We start from the raw sequence: 27,396 nt of genomic DNA on the forward strand, positions 1-27,396 counted from the left end.
CGATTTTATGGAGGGTGCGCCAGATGTACCCTTCCTCCTTCAGATCCGCTTGAGGAGTGTTTAACAATCACTCTCTGACCTTATTGAACTAATTGCACAACGACCATACCAAACATACACCGTGTGACCTATAACTAGCTCTACAAATAATAAGAACGTACACGTGCAAATTCGAAGACTCAACATTTGCTCATTTTTCTTCCTATAATGTATTTTAAAGTGGAGTTTTCTCGCAACATTAATCATAAATCCTCCTTGCCACCTATAAAGAAATATGATTACTCATTGTTAGACTAGAGTCATTGAATTATTGATAGCTGGAGGGTTTTTTATTGCTACAAATATTTTTTTTTTTTTAATAATATTAACTAACCAAGTTTCTTTTTGAACAGATGGGAATTGTATATTTATCAACTATATCTAACATACTTCACACTATTGGGCCATGTAAAAGATTGTCGTTTCTATATCATTAAAAACACGTTTTAACCTCTACATAATAGTAAGAGCTTAATTTTGGTCTTCTTAACGATAAAGTCGGCATGGGTGTAGTTATCATTACATGAAGATACTATACTGTTAACGTTTACTCTTATTATACAAAATACAATTAAATATTGAGCTGTAATTTATATTAGAGACGCAACAACAACTATTCTAGAATTACGTAAAATGCGCTGTTTCCAAATTCCCTGTTATCAACATTTTAGTAAATCTTGTCGTTTTATTTCGGGTTAGTGTTGTGCAAAATCAGAAAGATAATAATTTAAAAAACGAAGCCAAATAAATGTTACGAATTAGACTTCAAACAAGTGCAATTGATGAATATTGTTAACAAGAAATACAACATTTTTTTGCGAAAAGCTACTGAAACAAGCTCAGTAGCAAAAAGTTTAAACATAAACCCGGTTTAATGGCACTGGATAAACGCTAAAGACATAGAACATAAAATCACAAACAAGAAAAATGGAAGAACAGCACAAAACTCAACAAACAGCACAGTGCATATATAATATATATATATGTATATATATATATATATATATATATATATATATATATATATATATATATATATATATATATATATATATATATATATATATATATATATATAACTAGGCATGTTTATCAAGGATTGGAACGGTCAGTAAAATGTAAATTTACTGGGGGTTTAAACCATTTTAAGTGCACAAACCTCACTCTTATCCCAAAAATCCTAAATGAATATAAAACGCAAAAGGTAAATTTTATCAAGGTATGCATTAACTTGTTGAAACTTAACAATAAAACAAATAATAATAGACTTATAGTTAACCCACAAGTACTTCTATGATTAGAGATCCCAACTCTGTTTGCAGACGGAGGAATACAATTCAGAGCACCTAATGCAACAACTTTTCAAAGATACGATGCAGTCATTGTTTAAAACTATAAACATCACACACAGTCTGCCTTATAAAATAAAAGGTTTAAAACTGTGTGGTCATAGAGTTTCATAATAAAAAGCATCATTGTACTAAAACTGGGAACAAATAAAGACACTATTATTAAAAATAAAAGCGACATGTATTAGCTAATCTTTCCTTCCAAATAATTTGAAAATGTAAAATGAAGTCACATGCCAAAACACACCGAGTCAGCCAAAACAGTTTTAGCCAAAAAAGGCTTTAAAGATAACATAAATTAGCAAAATCTTCATAAAATCAAAGGACTGAAAGCTTAGTTATGTAAGGATGCAATATTCAACTCTTTATTTTTTTCAGGAAGTTAACATTTCCAACAATTATCGCTTGTATAGGGATAAACACCATGCAGCATAATCTCTTGAATAATTTCTAAGGAACTCCTAAAGATTACACAATAGTGCGATCACAATATTCAATAACATTAATATCTTGTAAACGTCTACACCAAACTTCACATTCAAAGCATTTGAGTTGAAACAAAAGAGCTAAGGTACATTACTTGATAAAGTACAGATTTCATATCATACAATGGTATTTATATCTATAAACTAAAGTTGTCGATAACCGAGGCAAAGTGCTTATTTCTTTGACTCGTCCAGAAACGACGTGTCCACTTCCTCCTCTGTGAAATGAGTGTTGTCATTGATCCACTCGTAGAAGTTGCCAACGTTCGTGAACACGCTGTAGAAGTTCCAATTGTTGCATCCCCCGGGTCCGAACGACACGACGCCTGTGAGAACCCACCGGAACTCTCCAACCGCCTCCATGAGCAGACCACCACCGGTATCCCCTGGGCAGACGTCACCCGCGCCGCGTCTCTGAAATTTGTTATTGATAGCTGTTGTTTTACTATTTTGTATAGCTTCAGCTAAACAAAGCTGAACAGTATGCACACAAAAACAGATACAGCTATATATTTACCATTAACTGGTGTATTGAATGCGAAGCTATAAAGATCACTTTTAACCAAATGTTGTATTTATTGTTTACTATAACATAAACTATAAAACTATACTGGGCCTATATTCACAAACGTCGGAAATGTGACTAATTATATTTAGCAAAAACGTCCAGTTACCATTATTTTTAGTTAATGTGGTCATATAACGTCTCTCAGTTTGAAAATAGTATTATTTCAGTTATATTGGTAAAAATACATTTATCAGTCACAGCACTTACAAGTCTTCCAGCACAGAACATGTTGTCTGTCAGTTGAATGTTTCGTCCGGCAGATGAAAGATTGTCAATACAGTCTGCTTTGGCTGCATATGGCATATAGACTTCCTGAAAAATCGAAACTCACATTCGTTATACCAATAAATCAATAACGACAAAACTTTATATCACTGGAATCCTATTTAATAAAAAATACGTTCGAGCACTAGAAGGCTTGTTCGAAATTATCATTCGAAATCAGCATGCTATTGATATGAAGCAGGTGAATCGTTAGTTTAAAGAGACTTTACACCAGATGATACAATTCACCACAAAAAAAAACATTGTGATACACCATAAATTAAACATCGGTACAATGCATTGAATCTTATTTATTGATGTATCACATTGCTTACGACACATGCATGCTCCGCAGTGTTGGCGCATTTTCGAAATTCACCTGGGTTGTCTACCACGTAAATCCCAGTAAGTTTAAACAACGCGTCGGTATGTGTATCTGTACTTATAAAACAGGTATGATTTAAACAGGGAAAGAAACCATTGAATGACTTTTTTAAAACAATTTTCACATGTTTCTCAGAGACTAGCAAATTTATTATAGAAACGAATAATGGAAACCTCAGGGACATGCCAAACTGGAGATAGTCTAAAACCAAACTTTTATATCCTGATACATGTATCATAACTAATATGAACTAAGGCGCTGCCTCTACGGGCTTGAAGTGTTATTGCCGGACACTTTAAGTTTACTTAATGACTGAGTGAAACATACTAGGAGTAAAAGGGAAATGTTAATACAACTTTTTTTAATAACAAGCAGTTCTGTTGCTGTTAGCAATTTATTTAGTGTATACGCAACAATCTTCAATAATAGTGTATGCATAATATATTATGCATTACTTTATATTTTATATGAAGTTTAGAGTTATTCTTCTTAATTAACTTAAATAAAGCTACTATGCATTTGAGATCAAGTACACAAACGCATTTGAGGAATATGTTACAAACAGAAAATAAATAAAAACAAGAGCTGTCACAGAGACAGCGCGCTCGACTATTCCGCCGCTTTTCGGTGTATGGACTGAAATTTTTTGGAGAAACATGCATTGATCACTGTTATATTAGATTTCAATGCAATACATGATGTGCTGAGATATTTACATAAATTGAATTGGAAAATATTTGAGGTGGTACGTAAAATTTAACATAACTTGTAAGTTGACAAAGGGGCATAATTCTGTCAAAATGCTCGATACAGTGACCTCCTCCTGTGTGCAAATATTTGAGGTGGTACGCAAACTTAAACAAAGTGGTAATGCTGACACTGACACTCTGGTGACTAGGATAGCTCTCCTTATTCATCGAATAGTCAAGCTAAAAATGATCACATATCAATAATGTTGCACAGAAGTATATTACAAGCAGGGGTAATTATAATTTTAACTAGAATTAGATGGGCAAAAATCTATTTAAATATGATGGTAAAACATGGCAAAACATTTAATCAATTACTAATGAACAAAATGTAGCCAAGCAGCTCTGGAAAATTGTCTGCAAAATATCTCAGTTAGAATACAGAATATATTCTTGTTTGTTTGTTACAAAAACATACACCACACCCCCGCCAAAAAAGTTGCAAAATGTTAATTATGAACAAATGTGTTGTTTAGATTTTAAGGGCAAATACAATTCTGCTTTAATTACAGAATTATCTTAACGATGCTTTTAATAAACTTTGAAATAATTTGTGTTTGCAATAACAAATCTGACAAACATCATGTATAATGATCAAAATTATCTAAATTTCAATTAATGAATATTGTAAACACCTTTGCTAAAATCAGGTAAAAACCAAAATACCTGTTACAGTTAAATATGCAGCAACACATGTTTTTTTTACAGATTACCAACAGTGACCTTTTTGTCTTGCTTTTTGATAAAAAGGTTGTTTTTTTACATCTGGTGGGAAATAAAATTGTATAAATAAATTAATGTTAAAATGTTCTAACTTTTAAAGGCCCAATATGTTATGACCTCTTATGAGGTATATTCTAAATGAAGCATGAAAATAGTCAAAACCAATTGTTCATATCATGGGACTCAAGACCCAGTGTATTAAAGATTAAACTTATCAAGGTGTTATTACAAGCAATTAACTTCTAACCCTCACATAATGTTTAGCCCACAGGGTGATCTAAAAAGAAATGATAAATTGCAATTACAATCGACATTCAACAGAGCTGAATATATATTCTAAATTTAGCACCTATATAGAATATACAATAAAAGTAATCAAGTCAGTTATATTGTTGGAACACACCCAGAAAAGAACCCTGTGAAAAACTGTCAGCTGAGCTCACTAAGCACTGTTTCATATATTTTTTTATATTTCTTGAGTGTACCAGCCAGTAGAGCAAGACCAGATTTCAGTTTCAAAAGTGTTCTCAAAAGCACAATCAATGTTTTCTGTAATGACAGCTAGATCTTCAATGTTTAACATATATATCAGTTCAACAACATACAGTGATCTTGGATTCATTGACAGTTAAAACACCATAACAACTATACACCGAACTGGTGTCTTCTTGAAAAAATCATGAATAAAAGAAACCGAATAAACCAGCAAAAACTGAAAGTATCTGGTTTTAAATGCTAAATATGGCACAAAATTAACAGAAACTCAATTGTCTGTACGTTGCTTGATTATTACATATTTGCTGTAAATGTCACGTTTTGTATTATTCACACAAACAAGTTTGACAGGGGTGACTAACATCTGCATTCTCTTGAAATATGGGATTCTGCCTTCATCAGGTTGTATGTATATAATAAACAGGAAATGACGTCAACATAAAACGCCGTCAACGTTGATAACGTTGATATAGTCACATAATGTTAGTCATAGTGTAATTTGACGGTTTCAAAGATCAAGACAAAATAGATGAAATATATTATGTTTGAATATTTTGCAATGAGTATTAAACAACTCCAAGGAAATTGACTCCAAAGAAGCAATTTGGAGGAGTCAGAAATGCACTTGCTTAGAATCTCTTCTTACTTGAAGACATTTTCCATTCTCTGGAGGTGGTATGGAATTCCAGACAGAACTATCTTGAACAGGATTTTTTGTCCATAAAGGTCCTCTCGAGCTTCAGCTTCTGCTTTTACAGAATGTTGAAATGTATTAAGAAGTATTGAGGGATAAGTCAAAAACCTGAAATTTATAAAAAAAGCAAACAAAATAGTTCATAAGAAAATGATATAATCTTATGGCCATGACCGGAAATAATTTACAACCAGCATGAAACAATGTTATTTAAGAATGAAACAAACAGAACAGATAAACTTCAAAGATTCAAACCCGCTACTGTTTGGATACATTTTCATAAAGTGATTGTGAAATACTAATAATTTACCGCATGATGTCTAATCCAATTTGAGTTCGGCTGGCTGGTCTGTCATCATCCCCATCTCCAACCTGTTGCAAACAATAACAAATTAATAAATAAGTTATTAAGGAATTGGATTACTAAAAAATGTCCACTATACCTGGTTGATGTAATTACTAAAAATCTTATTTTCATAAGGACATTCACTAAAGGCTTCGAGTTGGGTTGGTGAAGCCGGTATTTATGCAGTCAATTGTAACCATGTGCCCCCCAGGTCCGGGGAATAGCAGGGACTTTGACTTCTGGTCAAGCCAACCCTGGCTAAAATCTCCGCCCTGCGGGGATGAACAACTGGTAAAATCCCTGCCAATTGCCCCCGCACCCCAGGGACTCTTGGTAGGCCCATTCCCCGCTATATTTTGTGCAAAGACAAAACCACCGCATTCATCCGGCACTGTGGGGCCACCTGAAAGGTAACTAGAGCTATCACTGAAGGTGATTAATACCCCCTCAACGCCGGCCTGATATGAAATTGCAGTCAACTATTTGGATAGCCAACCTATAAACGACAACTTCATTTTATGGACTATTGTCATTGTAATTTGCTAAAATAGTGTAATGATTCATGTACACTGAACTCCTTCTCATTGTGCTGTACCATCGTATTAAGTTTTATTACATTCCATCCGGCTCAAATAGAATTGTGGTTCCTATACACTGCACTTCCTCTCATTATGTTCTATCACTGTATGAAGTTTTATTAAATTCCATCCAATAGTTTTCAAGTTATGCTCCGAACAAGAAAAAATAACAAAGGGCAGTAACTCTGTAATTAGCTGAAATAGAATTGAGGTTCCTATACACTGCACTTCCTCTCATCATGATCTATCACTGTATGAAGCTTTATTAAATCCCATCCAATAGTTTTCAAGTTATGCTCGGGACAAGAAAAAAAGTATTAAAGGCCATAACTCTGTAATTAGCTAAAATAGAGTTATGGTTCTTGTGCACTGCACTTCCTCTCATTGTGCTTTACCATTGTATGAAGTTCCAATTAATTCCAAATAGTAGTTTGCAAGTTATACTCCAGACAAAAAAAGTAACAAAGGGCAATAACTCAGTATTAAGCAAGAATAGAGATATGGTTATTGTACACGGCACTTCCTCTCATTATGCTCTGCCATTGCATGAAATTCAATCGAATTTCATCCAGTAGTTTTTAAGTTTTGCTCCGGACAAAGTTGCAACAGACCGACCAACAAACCGACCGACCACAGGGAATAAATATTATTAAAAGTTAGAAAAAACAACAACATGATAGTATTTAACAGTTTTTTTTTCCATTGATTTTTAATTGAATTGTCCCTGACATGAGGAAATAGTAACTAGAATATTTTTTACTTCTTATATTGATACTTATTGTTTAGGGTGGTGAAAGTTATATCCACAGATTTCCTAAACAAAGATGAAGTTTACAGATGCAACCCCACATTTGACAGTTTAGACATTATTTAGTTTTTATATTAGAAAATGTTTATGAAAATGTCCCTTGAATTACATTTTTCCTAAAACATTATTAAGTAACGGGGCTTTTTCTGCCCAATTTGGGAAAAAGACCCTAGACATTTTGGATAATTTTGCGTCGTGAAAATGCTGAAATTGGGAAAATTAACTGTTAAAAGAAAAAGCTGTCAAGTCTCCTGGGAATTAGGAAATGATTTTATATTAGTTTAATTCCCTTTAATAGAACCAAAATGGCTCGAATATCAATCCTTGGGTGTAAATATCTATTGCAATTAATCAATCATGACAGATAATATTTCATACAGATATATCTGAATGTGATGAAAATCAATGATTTCCAAGTACAATTATCAAAAAAAAACTTTACATCACATAATTTATTAGGATGTTGAAAATGAAGCAGTACATTTTAAAAGACTTTCTAAAAAAAATCTAAAAGTCGAACCCGTGGGTACTATAGAAAAAGCCCTGAGTAAGTACTACGCTTTTTGCCCCATGAAACATTTTTTTATACTAAATAAATTCCAATGAAACTGTCCAATATGTATCTAAAACTCACATTGGCAGTTAGATGGTTTATGAAAGGCTAGACACCAGATGGTCCAAAAATCAGCAAAAATATTATTTCCCAGTTCCTATTGTGAATATTTAGCATGTAAATTAGAACAGACTCATATACTGACAATATTTTTAAATCAGCAGGTATTTATATGGTACACAAACAGTTAATTTTAAATTGGTAAAACACAAAAAAAAACAGCAGAGAAGCATTGCGCCATTAGCAAAGGTTTTCACTATTTCTTTTTTCTTGCAACTGTACAATCTGGTGTCCCTTAAAGTTGAACTCCCACAGATTTAACGTTTTGACAACTTTCTTATAACGAGCCAATTTTTGTGTAAATGCATAGAAACAAGTTATATTAGACTCCTGACAAAAAAATTGATCGCAGATTTTAATATCTTATTTAAAAAAAAAATGATTTTTATTCATTTGTCTTAAACCGTTAGTAACGTTTTAAAAACATAAAACATTAATGCACCAGTCAAATGTAATCACGCCCCCCCCCCGCAGGTCTGGGGAATAGTGGGGACTTTTGTTCCAGCCAACCCCGGGTAAAATCTCCGCTCTGCGGGAACGAACTGGTGGTAAAACCCCGACCAAATGCCCCTGCACCCCAGAGACTCAATATAAGGCCCAATCTCCGCTAGATTTAGCGCTAAGACAAAACCACCACGGTCACCCGGCCCTGCGGGGCCACCTGGAAAGTAAAAACACGGCCCATTTCCACGGCTATCCCCGGTTTACCCCCGGAGTGGCAATCAGATCTTTTATCAGCAATCTTTTATAATTGGTTTGCAGATATTTACGCAAATATTTGCTCTTTCCAAGGCAAAAAAAAATAAAATGTAAAAACGGTAAATCTGAGAGAGTGCTGCTTTAAATTCAATCACTGAGAAATGAAAATACATGACATGAATAGGATAATTGCTCCATAGATCTACTAAATTGTCATTATTTATTGTCAGAATTTGAATTTATCTATTGAAGTACAATTGAGACAGAAAATTGTACGACAATTGCAGGGCTGGAACCCGGGACCCCTTTACTAACAGGGGGAGTTCTTCACCAACTGAGCTACTGAGATGCATTCACATTTTCTGACAATCTAAATAAAGAGGATGGTACCATGCCATAACCTATGTGCGATAACTTTAAGAAAGAATAAATAGTGAATTTATTTTGTTCTAGTGTAAAATCCTGATGTAAATGAATTTCACTGTGTGAGAATCAAAAGCTATATTTTAAGAGTAAGGAACTGAAATATTTTGCGATCTATCACAAACATAACAATTTAATTTTAGACCCTAAAAGTGTATAAAATAGCATTCAATTATAATTATTGAAGTCCCAGCCCTCTTAGCACTGGCATTAAAAATTTATTTGAGAGCTGGCTGAAATTTCAAACAGTAAAAAATTATCAATATGTTTGAAACAGTTAAAGATTGTTTATAAATGTCCAGAAATCATCACAAAGCATATATAATAAAAATGTTTTGAATTTTGCTATGCCTATGCTTTACTATATTAGAGCTGGCATTGTAAATGTCTTGTTAATTGTACATGAACAATATCGCTTTTTAAGTAATTCATATAGATTGTGTTTTAAGAACAAATTGAGAAGAAAATATTTCTCTACCATATTCTATCTCAAGTCAAAACAGCTGTTAGGAAGAGTAAATTGCACACCTACAAGCATGTTAAAAACTTCAGAAAAATATTGCAAAAACCGCCACTGTTTTTTGTGCTGAACTGATGATCCGGAGAAAAAAGGTTTTATTAACATTGCTTGTCGGGCGGGGAAACCCCTCTCGAACCACCCCCATTTACATAATTAAGAACTTAACTGTCATTGTTTACTTTGTAGAAAAGAGTTTTTCTAAAACTGTCTTGCATGCTTATACATGCCTTCAGCTGAATAATTTTGAAAAGAGGTTAACTTCAAAGAAATTCTGTGCGGAAATATGTGCCAGTTTAAGCACGACATGTCAATACATTTCATCTCGCCTTAAGGCATATATCCTTCTGAAAACCATTGTAAAAATAAATCACCAGTAAGACACTGTAGCTCTAGTGTTACCATGTAATTCTGACAAAAAGAAACACTGCCTTTTTTACTGAAACCTCCCCTGGGTTCATAATTTATAATACTCACATTATAATGCTTGTTAAAACCAGGTCAAACATGCTAAATTTGATGGTTGTCGGGAGGGGTTTCGGGAGGGGAAACCCCTCCCGAACCCTCCCCTCTAAACAAATTATGAATTACTAAACATTTGATTTCATTATCTGTGCTGAAGTGTTTTTCTGTAATTTCATTCATACTTTTTCGCTTAAAGTATTCGCGAGTCACCTGCCCCACTCTGCCATGACAATTTTTTTTATTCAATAAACCTTTTTAATTTTTAAAGTGGGTTGAAGTGTGTTTGGGTTATAGGACCAGCCGCTGAGTTAGCTCTGAGTAGCTTTATAGAGTTCCGGCTGCGGTGTTGTGTTTAATCACCTCACTGGGCATAATTACACTCAGGTTACCCACAATCGTGGCAGCAGTAAAAGAGCAGAAGTGCCTACATGTCGGCCTAAATGGTTAAAGGGACTATGTCACAGATCTATAAGCACCAAAAAAAGTTTTTTTCTGTAACAAATCTCAGGACACCGACTACATAATCGCGCCTAAGGAATGAATTCTACCTGGTAATCTTTTCTAATGGAAAACTATGAAATATCTCCTGAACTTAAATAAATTGTAAATACTGAATAAAATGTGATACTTCAGTAAGTAAGTTTCAATGCATTGTACTGGTTGACAGTACGTTTCCGAACAGGGCACAAATCCCGAACACCAGCTAAAACACCCGTTTGTTTACCGTGATCGATTATTCAATGATCTAGATCAATACAAAGGCTTGCCTTGGTCACATTTTTAAACATTTTTTATCCAATACTTTTAATTTAAAATACAATGAACGAAACACAATCGCACAGTTACTGTAACAGTTAGTTTGGCATGTATAGTAATGAGTCATAAATTATGACCTGAAGGTCATCTCTGGATACCGATTGCATCAACTTAGCTTGTTCATTATCCGTAAAAACCAACGTTATGGTGTCCAAACAGCAACGTATGAACGATTGAATTTACAATAACAAGTATAATTCATAGTACAACTCACCGTGAAAGCAACGTTAAATCCGTGTTATTGCATCATGATGAAAGTTTAAATATAATAGACACATTGAAGGAAGACGTCACGCGCACCTGCAATGTGCCTATATGCAAATCATTGTTTACATCAGCTGTCGTAAAATGCGCATAAATACATTTAACTTAATTATTTAGATTTCTAGTTTAAACGGTATTTTTAAAGATGTGGGGTAAAAAAATACAATTGTTATAACAAACCTTGTTCGTTTTGTTTTATTATTGCAGAGTTATGAAATATAATTTCCGGTCAAAAGAAGTACTCTTTAGACGTGTATTCATTATATGTGTACTCCACTCCTTTTATGGAAGTGCCGAAGGTGGATTGTACATGTACCTCGGGTATTTCCGTATTAATTTTAATTGGTTAACGGAGGTCAAACCCCGCCCTAAACATGTACAATTTGCTTGCCGGCATGCACGCGCTTTATATGAACAATGTATGACGAGCTTTTCTGGTTCTCATTTTCACGGTTCAGTGGTGCCCAAATTTTTTAATGCCTATCATTCCGGCAAAAAAGAAGTAGTCCCTTGCATACACGTACAAACCGTAAGAGGGCTTGTACAGACAAACGTTTCACGTTTGTCTTCAAGCCCGTATAAATGCATTTTTATAGACTAAACATGCGGATATGGAGTCAAAACTTACGATCGACGGAACTAAGTTTAAAAAGTCATAATGTAAACAGTCCATTTACTGGCGATTGATTGTGCTGAAGCGGTCAGATGCAATAGTTTATACAGTTTTTGTCCCAACGAGGAACGGCAATGGTTTCAACTGATCGAGATTCCTGTACCGGAAATGTGATTTCTGCCATGTGACCAATGCATAGATCATGTGTTTCCGATGGGATTATAATACTTGACCCAAACTCAACAGCGGAAAGCGGATTATGCAAATGAATGGACATCGCTTTTTATTCTCCTTCCAAGCGTTCAAAAATAAGTATCATGTCGATTTTAAAGATGATTTCCAGGTTCAATACGAACCGAATCATATTTTCAATAATCGTCGGTGTACACACCTCAATATTTATTTCTGTTAATTATTTTCCTTAAATCGAGGTGGAAGAAAAGTTATCGACCATGGGTCGTATTGTAGCGGTTTCCCCACCGTCGTTTCGGAGTTTTAACGAGAACTTGACAAATCTCGTTTCCGGTAAATGCACTGTACTCGAGTCGGCACTCATATACTTTTCATTTAAGCACATGGCATTCACATAAATTTCATCAACTTGTTTCGGATTTGTTATACATCTATTTTTAACCATTGACTAATGGAAGATATATATAATCCTCGGATAAAACTAAATAAAACAACAGTATAAATGAACCAATATAAAAACATTTTCAGGTAAAATTATCACCAAATACCTTTAAATTTAGAGTTTACACATTTCACGTAAACTATTTCAACAAATATTGAAATATTTTGAATGATATAACAAATAAAAACAACTTCATTGATTACCTGAAGGTTGTCTGGCAATGATCTATATTTATTTGATGTCATTCTTCCACATCCAACGACCTTTCCCGGAGAAATGTTACTCCTTCTACCTTCTAAAAACCTTCGATTGTTGTATGTCGCATCTTCAAGGCACACAGGTCTAATGTTTGACGAATATTCTATCGGCTCCTCAAGTTCGATCAATGCGACGTCGCTATCAAAGGGTGCTGTCTTGTTGAAGTTCTCGTGAATAATATACCTTTTAAATGTCTTGGTTACCTCAGATGTAAAGCATCGGGTACTGGCTGAAAAACAATAAAAGCAATCTAAACAATAAAAAATACGGCATGTCTTTTTCAATCAAATGTACAACTGACAAGAGATAACACTGTGTTTGCATGAAAATTTATTTAAAAACTTTGTTTTATTTCTTACAAAGTAGGCAGGGAAAATGAAACACGTACTTTAATTAAAAGTGTTTCGTACCGAAAATTTTAATACTTTCTGGGCATGCACGTGTATTTAAATCGCTTTGTTAGATTTGTTTGTTGGAAGGGAATCGGGCATGACAGTGAATGATAATATGATCAGGGACTATATTTACAGTGCGGTTAAACCCATATCCATTCTAGCAATTGGTATCAATCTGCACTTCAATTTTGAAGCTGTCGATGTTGGCGCAGATTGATACAGATGACCAAAGACTTATCCAGAGTTCATTGATGTCTGGGAAATATAATTTCTAATAAAACAGTGTCATGTTAATGGATCAAGGAGGCGGTTGAATGCCTCAAAAATAGCTGACAGGTGTAAGGTGCCATGTGGGAATTATTAACCAGGTTGAAAACTCTACGATACATCATTGCCAAGATAGTTGCTGTAATATGTGTGTGATGCTATTGGTTCGATTGTAGTATGCAAATACCTTTCTTGCCGACCTACGCTGCGCATTACATTATTCTGTTTCTTTGTTATACATGTATGCATTAGCAAGCATTTCAGGGTTTAGACTTTCCAGTTCTTCTGCAACCATTGGAGACCAAATTATATAACCCATTCCTTCAACGCGTTCAAGCTTAGCTTGGGGTTGTAAGCCAGTCCTCCTCCCATCCTTTAATGCCGTATAGACAGTTCTGGAGATGTATTGCCGTAGACCAGTATCTCCAATTGTTTTAGACCTTTGTCGCTTTACGAGGGATGTAATTACACATGCAGTCTTCTTTTCATGCAGTTCAGGCTTTTCATTGATCCGCTGTCAGTCTGTCTCCTATCATTGGAAACCGTCCAGTCATTTGTTGGGATGCAATTCCGTAGGCCAGTGATTCTGCCATATGTGGAGACCGTCAGGCATTTCTGGGGATTAAATACCGTACGGCAGTCCTCTCCCATCGTTGGAGGTCGTCCATGCATTTCTGGGAATGTTTATCATTGAGCAAGTCCCTTCTCTCGCTGTGGAGTGGAGGCCGTCCGGGTATTTCTTGCAATGGAATTCCATGACCCAGTCTTTCTCCAATCGTTGTAGAGCGTCCTGACATTAATGGAGATGGAATTTCGTGAACAAGTTCATCTTTATAGTGCATCCATGCATTTCTTGGGATGCTAGTTCATGTGTCAGTCAAGCATAAATCTTTGGAGGCCGCCCCGGTCGCTTTTTAGAAAGCATGGGCATATTTTTCATATTTGATGTGTCGAGCACACAGTTAACGAAAAGAAACGTCAATGGCTTTGGTTTAGATTTTAACCGCAAGACACTGTTTGTGCAAACATTATACTTATTTTCGACATTAATAAAACTTTCAAGTCGAAAAAAATGAAATGTTTTACAAACCAAAATTAAGCTGAACATTTTCGGGCGTGAACGCCTCCTTTCCTCCCGGGAAAAGGTCAATGCAGCTGGCAGCTGTGATGAGATAGTTCTGTGATATGACGGTTGCTCCACAAAAAGGTTGCAGCCTTCCATATGACTAAAACAGTATGTATCGGTAATTATTTTCATATATCTGATTAATCTCACTTTGTTTTTTTTTATAATGCTCATATTCTAGTTGTAAAATAATGTTGTTATATTCGTCTTATAATGGTTTTAGGCGTGAAAACATACTGAATTTCAAAACAGTAACAAATATCAGTTTTATTTTTGTTTGTTGTTTTGAAATCGAATTCGCTTACACACCAAAATCAAGCGTCGGCCGTCATTAATATGGGCCACAATTTCAAGGACGTAATATCCGAAGTAAAGCAAAAGGTGCCCTTGTCCGTTATAAAACTATAATGAATGTAAATATATAGCCTGGAATAAAATAGCATTATTTATCCGTTCAAAGTAAGCATTTTTAAAGATCCACCACGTGATGAGAAAATATGAATATTTCACTCGTTAAAAAATTCATGTGTATGTATATTTGATAACTAATAGGAAACTTTCAGATAAGTTGAAAGCCATATCACTGAAGAAATGTTTAAACATTGTTTGCACTTATTCCTACTTTAAGATGGAGCATTGTGACATGCCACGGGTGTTCCTTGGGGTATGCATCGTCTCCTTTTGAAATATAGGCTGTCGCTCTAGATTCCCTTGCCTGGTCATGTACAGATCTGCCACAGTCTGAAATAGCCAAGACATATCCAAAATATGACTCTTTTATAACGACAAAAAAGTTATTTTGCTCTTAGGCTATACATTTATATATTTATATATATATATATATATATATATATATATATATATATATATATATATATATATATATATATATATATATACATATTATCGATTTGTGAGAGAGATTATCTGTCTTATATTACAATAACCACATTACTATTTTCTAATGGAACGTTTGTTCAAAGTTATTATGGCCTTATAAAAATGTTCAAATGTTTTGCAAATTATGGAATCAATATATTTTGCTTGCATTGTATTGGATTTATGTATTTGTATTTTGCCATCAATACTGACAACCATATGAGACATATTGTTAATAAAACTAAAAAAAATACTAACACTCGTTGAGTGCTCCAAATTGAAAGACCGTGAGATGTGCAGTCTTCTCGCTTCCACAATTTTCGTAGTATGTAGCTTCACAGGAGTAGTCCCCTTCGTCTTCCAATTCCAAATTGGAGATTTGGAGGTAATGGTTTGAAAGGTGCTACAAATAAAAGGATTTAACAAATGGATATAAGAGGGAAAACTACAGATTGCCATTTGGAAAAATAGCTCTATGTGTCCCTCAGTGTGTGGTCGTGGGTGAGAAAAGGCCATGATAGACATGACCTTTTTATTTAACATAGGTTCATCTTCTGACCATGACCAACCTGCATACTACTATTAAGTTCCAGGGCCAAAGTATGAAATTTATGGGTGATGTACGCACTAATGACCAAAAAATATTTTTTCACTTGAAGGTCATCAATGACCTGAAATCAATAGTGGTATTCTACTAATCAAAACCAACAAGCACACCAAGTATAAATATCTTGGACATAGCCTTTCTTAAGTTATACAGCGAAACCATTGTTTTACATCAATGCCGCCTTGACCTTTGTCCTACTTGCCTGAAAATCAATAGGGGACAACTAATTATCATCATCAACTTGCATAACAAGTATGAAGATTGTGTGTGTAAGACTTCTTACGTAATTGAGTGGAAATCATTTTATCAGTTCAAGGTCATCGCTTTCTTGACCTTTGACCATTTGATCTTAAATCAATGTGCGTTTTCTACTAGTAATGCTCAACTAGCTTAATAAGTAATTTGTTGCTAGGTGCAAGCGTTGTTTAGTTATTGAGCGGAACTATTTTTATGTTTCAGGTCACCGCCATCATATCGTTTATCACCTGAAGGTCAACGCGTATAAAGTCCATCAACCCGAACGATCTTTAGTTATTGAGCGGAAACTTTTGTGCACACTTGGTCAACGCGACATTGACCCTTTACTTTGTGATCACAAAATCAATAGCAGTCACCTACTGGTCATGACCAACCTTCATACCGTGCATGACTTTCCGGGGTCTTAGCGTACTCAAGTTATTAAGCGGAAACGAAGTGTTACGTACGGACAGAATGACTAACTGACGGACTGACGCAGCTAAGGACTGATGGACAGTGTAAAAACGATATGTCTCTCCAATTCCCAATTAATGCAAAGTAAATACCAGGGCATCATACATGTTATAACCTTTTGTTAGAGCATTACACGAATAAAATTCACAGATCGGTGAATGCACTTTCACATATGCCTTGTGTTAAATGTAAAGTAGTGAACAATTAATGAAAAACTTATTGTCCAGTAGTTCGTAACTTGCTCATTCTTAATGCTGATAAGGTCAAAATCTGGAAGCACTCAACGACCAAATACAGACATATATACATGCATGATACTATTCAATGCAAATACAGTGAAACTGCGTTCCCTCGAACAAGCGGTCGCTCGAGAACCGGCGTTCCCTCGAGGTCGGAGCTTGGTCCCGACCTTTTTTCCTTCTATTTTCATATAAAATATACCCACGCTGCCTCGAAACCTAATTATGTCGAGCAGTCGAGCAATATCCTCGGTCCCAAGTACACAAATCGTGCACAAAACCTTATGGCCCCCTCGAGGTCATAATTTCACACTTTTTCCCGAACGCGTGTTCTAAAATAAACAAACAATTGCCAGGTGTTAAAATTTTCGCAAGTTGTAAAAATTGCAATGACAGTTGAAAGGCAATTTGATAAGGTGTGAAAGACCGTTTATCACTGTTAACGCTTGACCGATATTAGTTGATATGGGCATTTGAGATGATAATTATGAGAAGTTAATTGTGAGAAATTTAAATGAGTAATAAAAATATACATAAAACACTTCCATATCGATCCAACATCGGAATATCTGAAAAGAATTCCTTCTTGTCACTTGCTTTGCAAAATGGCAAATGAGAAAGAACTTACAAATTGTCGAACCCCTGAGCAATCTAGTGAAGGACCCATGACTGGGGGGATAGCTAGATAAAATACACTGAAAGATATTTCATATCAAACTGGAAAATTGAAAATCGGGTCGTTCGAAACATCGGTTCCCTCGAGGTTTTGACTCGGTCCCTGGCGACCTCGAGCGATCGCAGTTTTACTGTATGAACAAATTAAACCTTTACCGAGGAAATACATACACATGTTTTACATTGATTTACCAAAATACAAATGAGATACAGCGCACATTACAACCTAGAACATGGCTATCGAGCAACAAGCTTCCAATATATTGATTATTATCGATCTATATTGCGATGTATTGATATATTTTACTGAACCAAACAGCAAACAATACCAAACTACTAATGAAAATATTATGACTGACTTTCATTCTTGTGTTTTCTTCAAAATCTATGACCACGCCGTCCTTTCTCCAGAGTACGTCTTTAGCATTGGAGGCAGAGCATGTCAGGAAGACCATGTTGCCAACTTTCCCTTCTTCATTTCTGGGTCCCCTGAAACCCTCTAAAATTGCAAAGATGAAATAAAATCATAAGTATATATCAAGTTTTGTGATTTGATAACTTTATCAAGTGGTATTATTGGACAAAACCTATTCAAAATTTGTAAACAAGATACCCTTCTTTAGATACTCAGGTGGTCATTTTTGTATATGTTTTCATTAGGACAATATTTTCATACGCTCTTTTTTTTTTTTCGGTAGTTTTCCCCTGAATAATTTTATGAAAAACTACAGAAACGAGCTCAGTACTCAAAACGTTTAAACATTAGCCCCGTTTAATGGCAAACACGGAAACCGTTCGGGTAATTCCGTAAAATCGTACAATAAGTGGTATATGCGATCATCATCTCTACAAAATAATTTTCCTCCTGCTGAACTACCCGGGCGAGTTCCGGCGCGGGTATGGAATGATTAACTTACTATATTTACTTACTGACACGACTTTAACAACTCGGTTTATACACGGCAAATGCTTAATATTCTTAAAACCAAGACAGGATACCGTTTGACGGTAGAAAAAACGTACGTGAATTTGACTCATTCTTTTGTCTAAAATTATGTTTAAAGCCGTTTTGGGATAAGCTACTGACAGAATTGATATTTTGGAAAAACATCTGGTTAAAATGGCAAACAATACGGCTAATAAGGCTCATGCACATTACAAGAAATAGAATCATGACGACGCTTAATCGCGCACCTATTTGTCAAAATACTGAGCAAAATCTCCTCCCTATGTTATCAAGTCAGATATTTTTACTGTTCTAGGTCATGTTGATTTCATTCTCGACGTCAAGAACCAATCGGGCGCACGTGCCAGCACGATTTTCACTTTCGAATGTCCAATGTCCAATGTCGTGCCAGCATAACATTCGATTATGAATGTTCAATGTATAACATTCATTTTTGAATGTCAAATGACCAATCTCGTGCCAGCACGACTTTCATTTTTGAACGTTAGCATTTACAGTGTATCCCAAATATTTAACCATTAATTTTAGAACTAAACCCAGAGCCGAAATAGTCATAGTTAAAATTTGAAAAAGTGTGTCTTTTTCAAAGGAGGTGGGTGTGTTCTCCCAGTAAAATCCTGCTTAAATTGTACGAAAGGGTGCACGTTAATGCATTTGATTAAAAGATTTCTTCAATAGATACATTAAACAGTTTACTTGGTCAATTTTAGTCAGTGTGTTGGGGGTAATCGCACTCTTAAATCCGCTTGTGGACTTTTTAGAGAAAATTATGCTATCCGCTAAAAGGACGAATGCTTACAGAACAAACCTGCATATATCATACTATAATATATTGAACATGATGCCTAGACTATTTCAAACATGCCATTTGTGTATTGATTGTAAATTGTTCTAGTATTGTACTGATTAAATAGAGCCGATTTTTATATAGATGATATAGATTATTTTGTATACTATTGCATATGAACGTTCTCTTGAAAATGAAAAACGTTTAAACTAAGTCACTTTATTATGTTGATAAACATTGTTGCTCAATATCCTCAAGAAAAAACAATCTAAAGCAAAATACAATTGTGAATAATTATATAAAAAATGGATTGCGCTTAAATGCATTTGATAAAGCGAGAATGCACTTTTAAAAATAGAATAACATAAATGCTTTGGCATTATGCTTTGCGGTTATGCTGTATAAAGAGTTGAGAAATGACTTAAGCACTTATGTTTTATGGGGTCTGCAGTAACGTGTTAAGAACTTTGGTTACTGAAATTAGAACTGTATATTGCCATATGGGATAGTTATATATATTTGACATAGAAAAGGACACATGTTTAGTACCAATGGTTCAAGTTGTATTGACTATTTGATACTTAAACATTATTGAAACTTGACTGTTGGTTTTCAGAAGGATTTCAGTGATTATAATTCATTGTCAGTTGATATTGTTTAGTGAATGTATAAGCCATGCCTTACACTAGTCTGATAGTTTATACTTTTACTATTTCAGTTCATGTTTAATATGTTTATTATATATTTATATGATGTCGCTTACTACACGCTCTTTATTAAAAATGGTGTCAATAACATGAAAGAAGTGTATCTCTGAAGTGAAATGCTATTTCCGTCGCCCTCCTTTCCGTTAAGGAAAACGAATAAAGCGGCTGGAAAAAAGATGAGCAATCCGCACGAAAATAAATTTTTTGTATATAAAATGTTATTTACGATTTTTTATATTTCAAATTTCACTGAGAGTAAAGGAATCTCCTAGAATATGATCTAATCAATTTCCACTACCTAGGGTTGAAGACCTTTTGATACCAATATTTATATGAAAAACTTCAGAAACAAGCTCAGTAGCCGAAAGGTTAAACCTAAACCCCGTTTAATGGCCAGGGTAAACGCCAAAAACATAGAACACAAAAACTAAAATTCACAAAGAATAAACATGGAACAACATCACAAAACTCAACAAACAACACAGTGCATATAAACTATAAACAAACTAGGTATGTTTATCAAGGATTGTTAGTTTCCGCCTTTGAACGGTCAGCAAAATGTTTATTTACTAGGGGTTTAACAGTTTGTGTGTACAACCTCACTCTCATCCCAACAATCCGGAAGAAAGTAAAAACGATAATGATCATTCTTATCACTGTATTCATTAACTTGAGGAAACTTTTTATTAAACAAGGTTGTTATGCATTGAACCTTGTGCCTCTTATGCATTGTATGGCAAATGTACGTGTCCCGGTAGTTTCCAGTGTATTGATAAATCCTCCCTAACCTCTTCCACCTTAGACAAAATCGTTAGAATATTGAAAATCGTCGTGCAAAACATAACCATAACAGACAAACATTCACGACATTGACAGAAACATTTCACATTGACCATTTATCTGACTTTAATAAACGCTGAATTAGACATCTCGACGAAAAAAACATTTAAGCAAACATGAAGGCATCTGCTTGTGAAGCATGTGTTTACTGTGATTCAACGCATTGAAGCATAAATATGTTTTTAATCATCTAGAATCAATTGAACACAATACAAAGAACAGTGTAATAAAACAAATGTAGGGATTCCAGGGACTATGCACCAGATGATACAATTGAAGGGGAAAAGTAGTAATTATCACAAAATTATCATAAAATTGATATTGATTGTATCACATCGCTTACATCACATGTTTCCTTCGTAGATTTAGCTCAATCTTACAGTTCAAAATTTACTGGATTTGTCTTCCATGTAAATACCAGTTAATTTAGAAATACGAGCGTATGTAAAAATATAAGCTGTGCTGATCAAGTGCCTTTTACATGCTAAATATACATACTTTAAACTGGGAAACCATTATGCTTTATTTATAAACGGGTAACCTCAGATGAGACAACCACAAAATAGTATGCACGTGCTGATTTTGGACCATCTGGTGTCAGTCCGTTAAAGGGCTTACAACTAATACGAACACACCAAAACTACCTTCTTACTCGTTCTTAAGCATGCATAGTGGGAAACGTCGACCAAAATATATATCAATTTGGTTTATTGTTATAGTTTTTATTTATTGAAAGATCACAGTTATATGATATTATTGTTGTTATATTTAGAGCAGGTATAATAGCTTACACAAATTCCAACACTGACTGTTCTTCATCATCCTTCAGTATTACTTATTCTGAGCAGATTATGTTAAAATTAAGTAATGATGATTACTGCAATTGCTCTTATGATGGCATGCGTGATTGTCACATGGAAAGATGAATGTAATTCAAATGCCTCAAGAAACCGTATAGAAGATATAAACCATATAAGTATGATTAAAGGATTTACTTGACACCAATTGCTCATCTATCTTAAGAGCCTACCCAAGTTGCAGTCATTGACCATCGTCATGGAGAAAACATGTTCCGCAGTAAGGCTCCCTGCCCGTGCTAGGCAAGTATACTGGCCTTCGTTCTGCTCATTAAACTTTGTAATCTGAAAACGATGGCAATGTTTTATACCAAGTCAAACAGGCTAACGCTTGTCGTTCATTTAGCTGGTCAATGCGCAATAAGTAAAACACCAATGTCTAGTTCTTTCATTGTCAATAATAACATTCGTTCTTCGGATGCTGCAAACGAGACGGAGGATATGGCAGCATGATCTTTCTCGAGAAGCAAGATTCGAAAGGCGTTTGCATGAAAACTATGAAAATTAGTATTTATAAAACAACGAAAACATCGACATTTTAAAGTAACAAATTAAACAGCATTATTTCACGAAAACATACATAAACGTTTGTCATTAAACATAAATATAAAAAAAATACGTATTTTGCACTCTCAGTGCTTTGATAACCAGCAGACCTACCTCTAGAATGCCGTTGCCTCGGTCGCCATACCCGTTTGATGCTCGGTACTCCGGTATTTGCTCTCCTTTAAACAACCTACACATATCTGGGATTTTAGTTTACGTACAGGCATTTCAATATGTGTCACTTATGTGCATACGGTCTTTTATCAGAAGGCATTCGATCAAACTTCATTTACATTCAGAATGAGGGCGGAACAAAGATTACTACTATTCAGTGCTTCAATTGTTACACAGTAAAAATAACAATTTGGGTATATATCTGAAACCTTAAGATAGAGGGATATAAAACTCTTGAATCTAACTAAAGTGGATTTAATAAATACTCCAACTACACCATCAGTATAATAGAGCAATCATACATAATAATGATTAACCCGGCTAGAGCATTACCGACCACTCAATAATTAAAACGAGCCCCGGTGCGTTGCGTTAACAGTAACATCCAAAGCGGTTGCGTTCAACGGTCGTCTTACTGAAACATATCATAGCTAATTAACGCAACTTGAGATCTTCTTAAAATCAACAAACCATGAATACACGACTATATCGCCATTTTCAGGAGGTTTCACCATACACAAGACGACCGCCTGTTTTTGCCGTTTAACATTTCGATCTTGAGGCCGATGCGTGAACTCCAGGTTACCAACAGAAGACTGTAAAACACAAAACGTTATATCAAATATAGAATAAACAAAACATGTATTTACATCAATATAGTTTTATATCAACAATGAGAAAACGTGTTGGATTTCATAATGAACCAGACTTTCCTAAGACCTGTACTCAATCCAAATCCTGCATACATCTCAAATATTGTCAAATGACTCATAACACAAGTGAGAAAGAACATGACTACACATGTGTTTGAACCTTTTCGATAACAAACTTAGTAAACCTTGCAACTGAATACCATAAAAGTAACTCTTGCTTCTGCTGTCAAAACTCGATCATATACAATTAACCTGTGCCAATTCTGTCAAACTGAGTCCCATACTAGTAAGTCACGCTACTTCTGTCAAAATGAATCACATACATGTACCACATGCCATTTCCGTTAAACTGAATCCCATACTAGTAAGTCACGCTTCTTCTGTCAAAATGAATCACATACATGTACCACATGCCATTTCTGTTAAACTGAATCCCATACTAGTAAGTCACGCTACTTCTGTCAAAATGAATCACATACATGTACCACATGCCATTTCTGTTAAACTGAATCCCATACTAGTAAGTCACGCTTCTTCTGTCAAAATGAATCACATACATGTACCACATGCCATTTCCGTTAAACTGAATCCCATACTAGTAAGTCACGCTTCTTCTGTCAAAATGAATCACATACATGTACCACATGCCATTTCTGTTAAACTGAATCCCATACTAGTAAGTCACGCTTCTTCTGTCAAAATGAATCACATACATGTACCACATGCCATTTCCGTTAAACTGAATCCCATACTAGTAAGTCACGCTTCTTCTGTCAAAATGAATCACATACATGTACCAGATGCCACTTCCGTTAAACTGAATCTCATACTAGTAAGTCACGCTACTTCTATCAAAATAAATCGCATACATGTACCACATGCCAATTCTGACAAAATAGTCCACATACCAGTAACCTGGCGACTTTTCTCAAACTGAATCACTTCCACGTTTCCCTTGCTTCTTTTTTTAAACTTAAACCAATGTCTATGTTATTTCTGAATCACATACTAGCAAGTATCCATACTTCTGTCAAAACGAATCAGATACTGGAAATTATACATACTTCTGTCAAACTGGTTCACATACTGGCAAGAATTCATACTTCTGTCAAACTGAATCACATACTGGCAAGTATTCATACTTCTGTCAAACTGAATCACATACTGGCAAGTATCCATACTTCTGTCAAACTGAATCACATACTGGCAAGTATCCATACTTCTGTCAAACTGAGTCACATACTGGCAAGTATCCATACTTCTGTCAAACTGAATCACATACTGGCAAGTATCCATACTTCTGTCAAACTGAATCACATGCTGGCAATTATACATTCTTCTGTCAAAATGAATCAAGATAATTGCAAGATTTCATACTTCTGTCAAACTAAATCACATACTAGTTACCCTTGCCGTATCTGTCAAACCGAAAAACATACAAGTAACACATGCCATTATTGTATTTTAGCCACTTTTGTAGAACTGTATCACATACCTGTAACTCATCCCTTCTGTCAAACTGAACCACATGCATATAACCCTTGCAATGTCCTTTAAGCTAAATCACCAACTAGTAATACTTCTGTCTTCTAAATCACATAGTATTAAAAATAGCAGTCGTTATACACAAAAGCTAGATGTGTAATGCAATGTTACCGTAATATTGTTCATGTGATGTACATGTCAATATTCATTTGATGTTTGTTATTTTTGGTTGTTTAAGTAAACCCTCTGTAATATGTTAACGTTATTCTTTAGGTTAACGATCTTTGCACCATGGCATTACACACCCTTCCTTCTCTGCATCATGGCATAACTTACCCCTCCCTCGCTGCAAAACTCCCCCGAGTATCCCTCCATACAGTGACAGGTTTCTTTATGACCGTTTTTCACACATGTTCCACCATTGTCACATTGGTTTACCTCACACTGTGACTCTCTTCCGCATCTTTGAAAAAAATACAACATCAACTTATAGGAACAATACGAATGTACAGTTTAACACAGTCTTGATACAAGTTTACAGTGAGCCTGACGAATTATCAAATACAAGTGTCTGTGATACGTTGGTATTTTAGGGCTATTGTAACATTCTTGTATAAGCAAGCGTGTGTGCAGTAATATACTATTTTTATACATCTATAGATGCAATATTCTTGCATTTTGAGGTGGCCCATTTATTCCCCTTATTTAAATTTTCGATATATTTAGCGCCAAAACGGAGAGTTTACAAGGCATCGGTCATGCATTGACATAACGAACAGGTGGGGTGTTTAACAGTTTATCGGGCCGTTATTTCACAATTATAATTCAGAACAATATAGCAACACAGACACATAAGGTAGACGGGTTCAGGAATACACATATATACTAGCGCAATAGAGAAGTTGTACATGCTAAAGCATATCAGACCTAGAAATAACTCTCTTTCGGCTATCTTTAGTAATCAATCCATCTAAGGCAGGTAAAAATTGTCTGCTGCATATTTGCAGGAATTCTTTTTACAATTGCATGTGTCTCATTCTAAATTACATTCACTTTATGTAAGAAAAGTCATGAAGTCTGATGAAAAATCAAATGATTATAATGTGCATGTATGATAGAAAATATTATGATATCTACATTGACAATGTCAAATATAAACGATAACACAGAGTTAAAAGTTAATTCTCTTAAAACAACCTTAAATTGACATATCTCAGTAGTATATGCAAAGTAGCACGTCTGGATGTTTGCCATTGACAACGAATAACCTCCATGCAGCAAGGACAGTAATTCTGGCATTCCTTATCTTTCGGGTGTTGGCCCTTTGTATATAAACAATTGAACTTCTTATGAACAAGCCTGTTATTAGCACGGTGGTTTAAACGGACGGTGTTTATGCACATGTTATAATCGTCAGTACATAACATATACATAACATATACAAATGGCAACAAAGTGACCGTTTCGATACCATTGACATAAATTTGTAATGAGACTAAGGCCCATATGGCTCCTTACCTGTGGTCGTGTCTGACAGTGACTGTGTAGGATGGCACACATAGCGTCTTGTCCTGTAATTCCGGGGTTGTATACGTGAATTCAAAGTCCCCGTCAGAGTTAAGGAGCCGACCGCTGTATTCTTTGGTGTAGGGTAACAGTTGGAAGATGACAACACGATGTACATATGACACACAGTGTATGGTTTGTTTGAAATTTGTTATTCACAGTTTTACGTCTAAGATTATACACTCTCTAAATGCTGCAGCAAAGGATTGCCTATGTTATGATTGAAAGTATAGATATGCTCGTGCACAAAAACACATGTATGTGTGTCTGAACAGACGAGTTACTTTGAGCTTAGGTATAGATGCATATTTTCATTTGATGTTTATTTGATGTAAACAACATAAAAAATCACTCATTTAATTATATAGTATTTATTACGCGCATCACAGTCAACACGACAACATATCCTTGTTTTAAAAGTTTATTTAAGACAAACCTGTCTTCAGTTTGTTTGTTTGCTTAATTTTATAAATCAAGACCAAGGCACTTAATGACAGAGACAAACCCCGTGTTAAGTTATTGTATGATCAAGTTATATATACAATGCTATATATGCAACTGATTAGTTAGTTCAATATTATCAATAGTTAATTGAGCGGCAAGAACTACATGCTCGTTGGCATCTATAAAAACTAATTATATTTCATTCTTCACCGACTTTAGATTCAAATCAACTCCTTTAGTATGACAATAAGAATTAAAAGAGCTACAACGAACCTTCTCTCCTCCCCTTTAGACCGTTGTTAATGCCCTTTACAGTATATCCCCATTCCATGGCCAAAAGGGCAAGGAAATATAACCACACCATTATTCTCTAGCATCCAACGTCCTTTTAAGCCTAAGGCTTTATCCCAGAGTATTTTACAGCAGTGTTCTGTCGTGGCAGGGCGCCGTCAAATGCTTTTGTAAAACCGGATGTGTCCTAAGTGTTGAACATTTTTAGAAATATCTTGGCTTGAGGAATAACTTTGGATTTCAAGCATTTAATCTACTTTTTTACGTTTACGTATGTTGTTTTCTTTCTTGCTGCATTCAACGACACTTGTAGTCTTTGACCTTCTTTATCACAA

At 35.0% G+C, this 27,396-nt stretch overlaps 1 protein-coding gene across 1 annotated transcript; it reads right to left on the reverse strand.

Annotated features, from left to right (window-relative positions):
* Positions 1-1,140: 1,140 nt before the first annotated feature.
* Positions 1,141-27,224, reverse strand: LOC128217683 (venom prothrombin activator notecarin-D2-like). The gene is made up of 13 exons (XM_052924993.1): positions 27,044-27,224; positions 26,279-26,399; positions 25,097-25,223; positions 23,094-23,218; positions 22,563-22,638; positions 22,076-22,187; positions 18,104-18,243; positions 15,771-15,915; positions 15,256-15,374; positions 14,598-14,733; positions 12,791-13,074; positions 2,649-2,753; positions 1,141-2,287 (listed from the first exon to the last, which is right to left on the reverse strand). The coding sequence occupies exons 1-13, from the start codon at positions 27,132-27,134 to the stop codon at positions 2,048-2,050; spliced, it is 1,821 nt and encodes a 606-aa protein (XP_052780953.1). The 5' UTR covers positions 27,135-27,224; the 3' UTR covers positions 1,141-2,047.
* Positions 27,225-27,396: the final 172 nt, after the last annotated feature.

The sequence above is a fragment of the Mya arenaria genome, chromosome 14 (genome assembly GCF_026914265.1).
Source record: "Mya arenaria isolate MELC-2E11 chromosome 14, ASM2691426v1".
Classification (NCBI taxonomy): Eukaryota; Metazoa; Mollusca; class Bivalvia; order Myida; family Myidae; genus Mya; species Mya arenaria.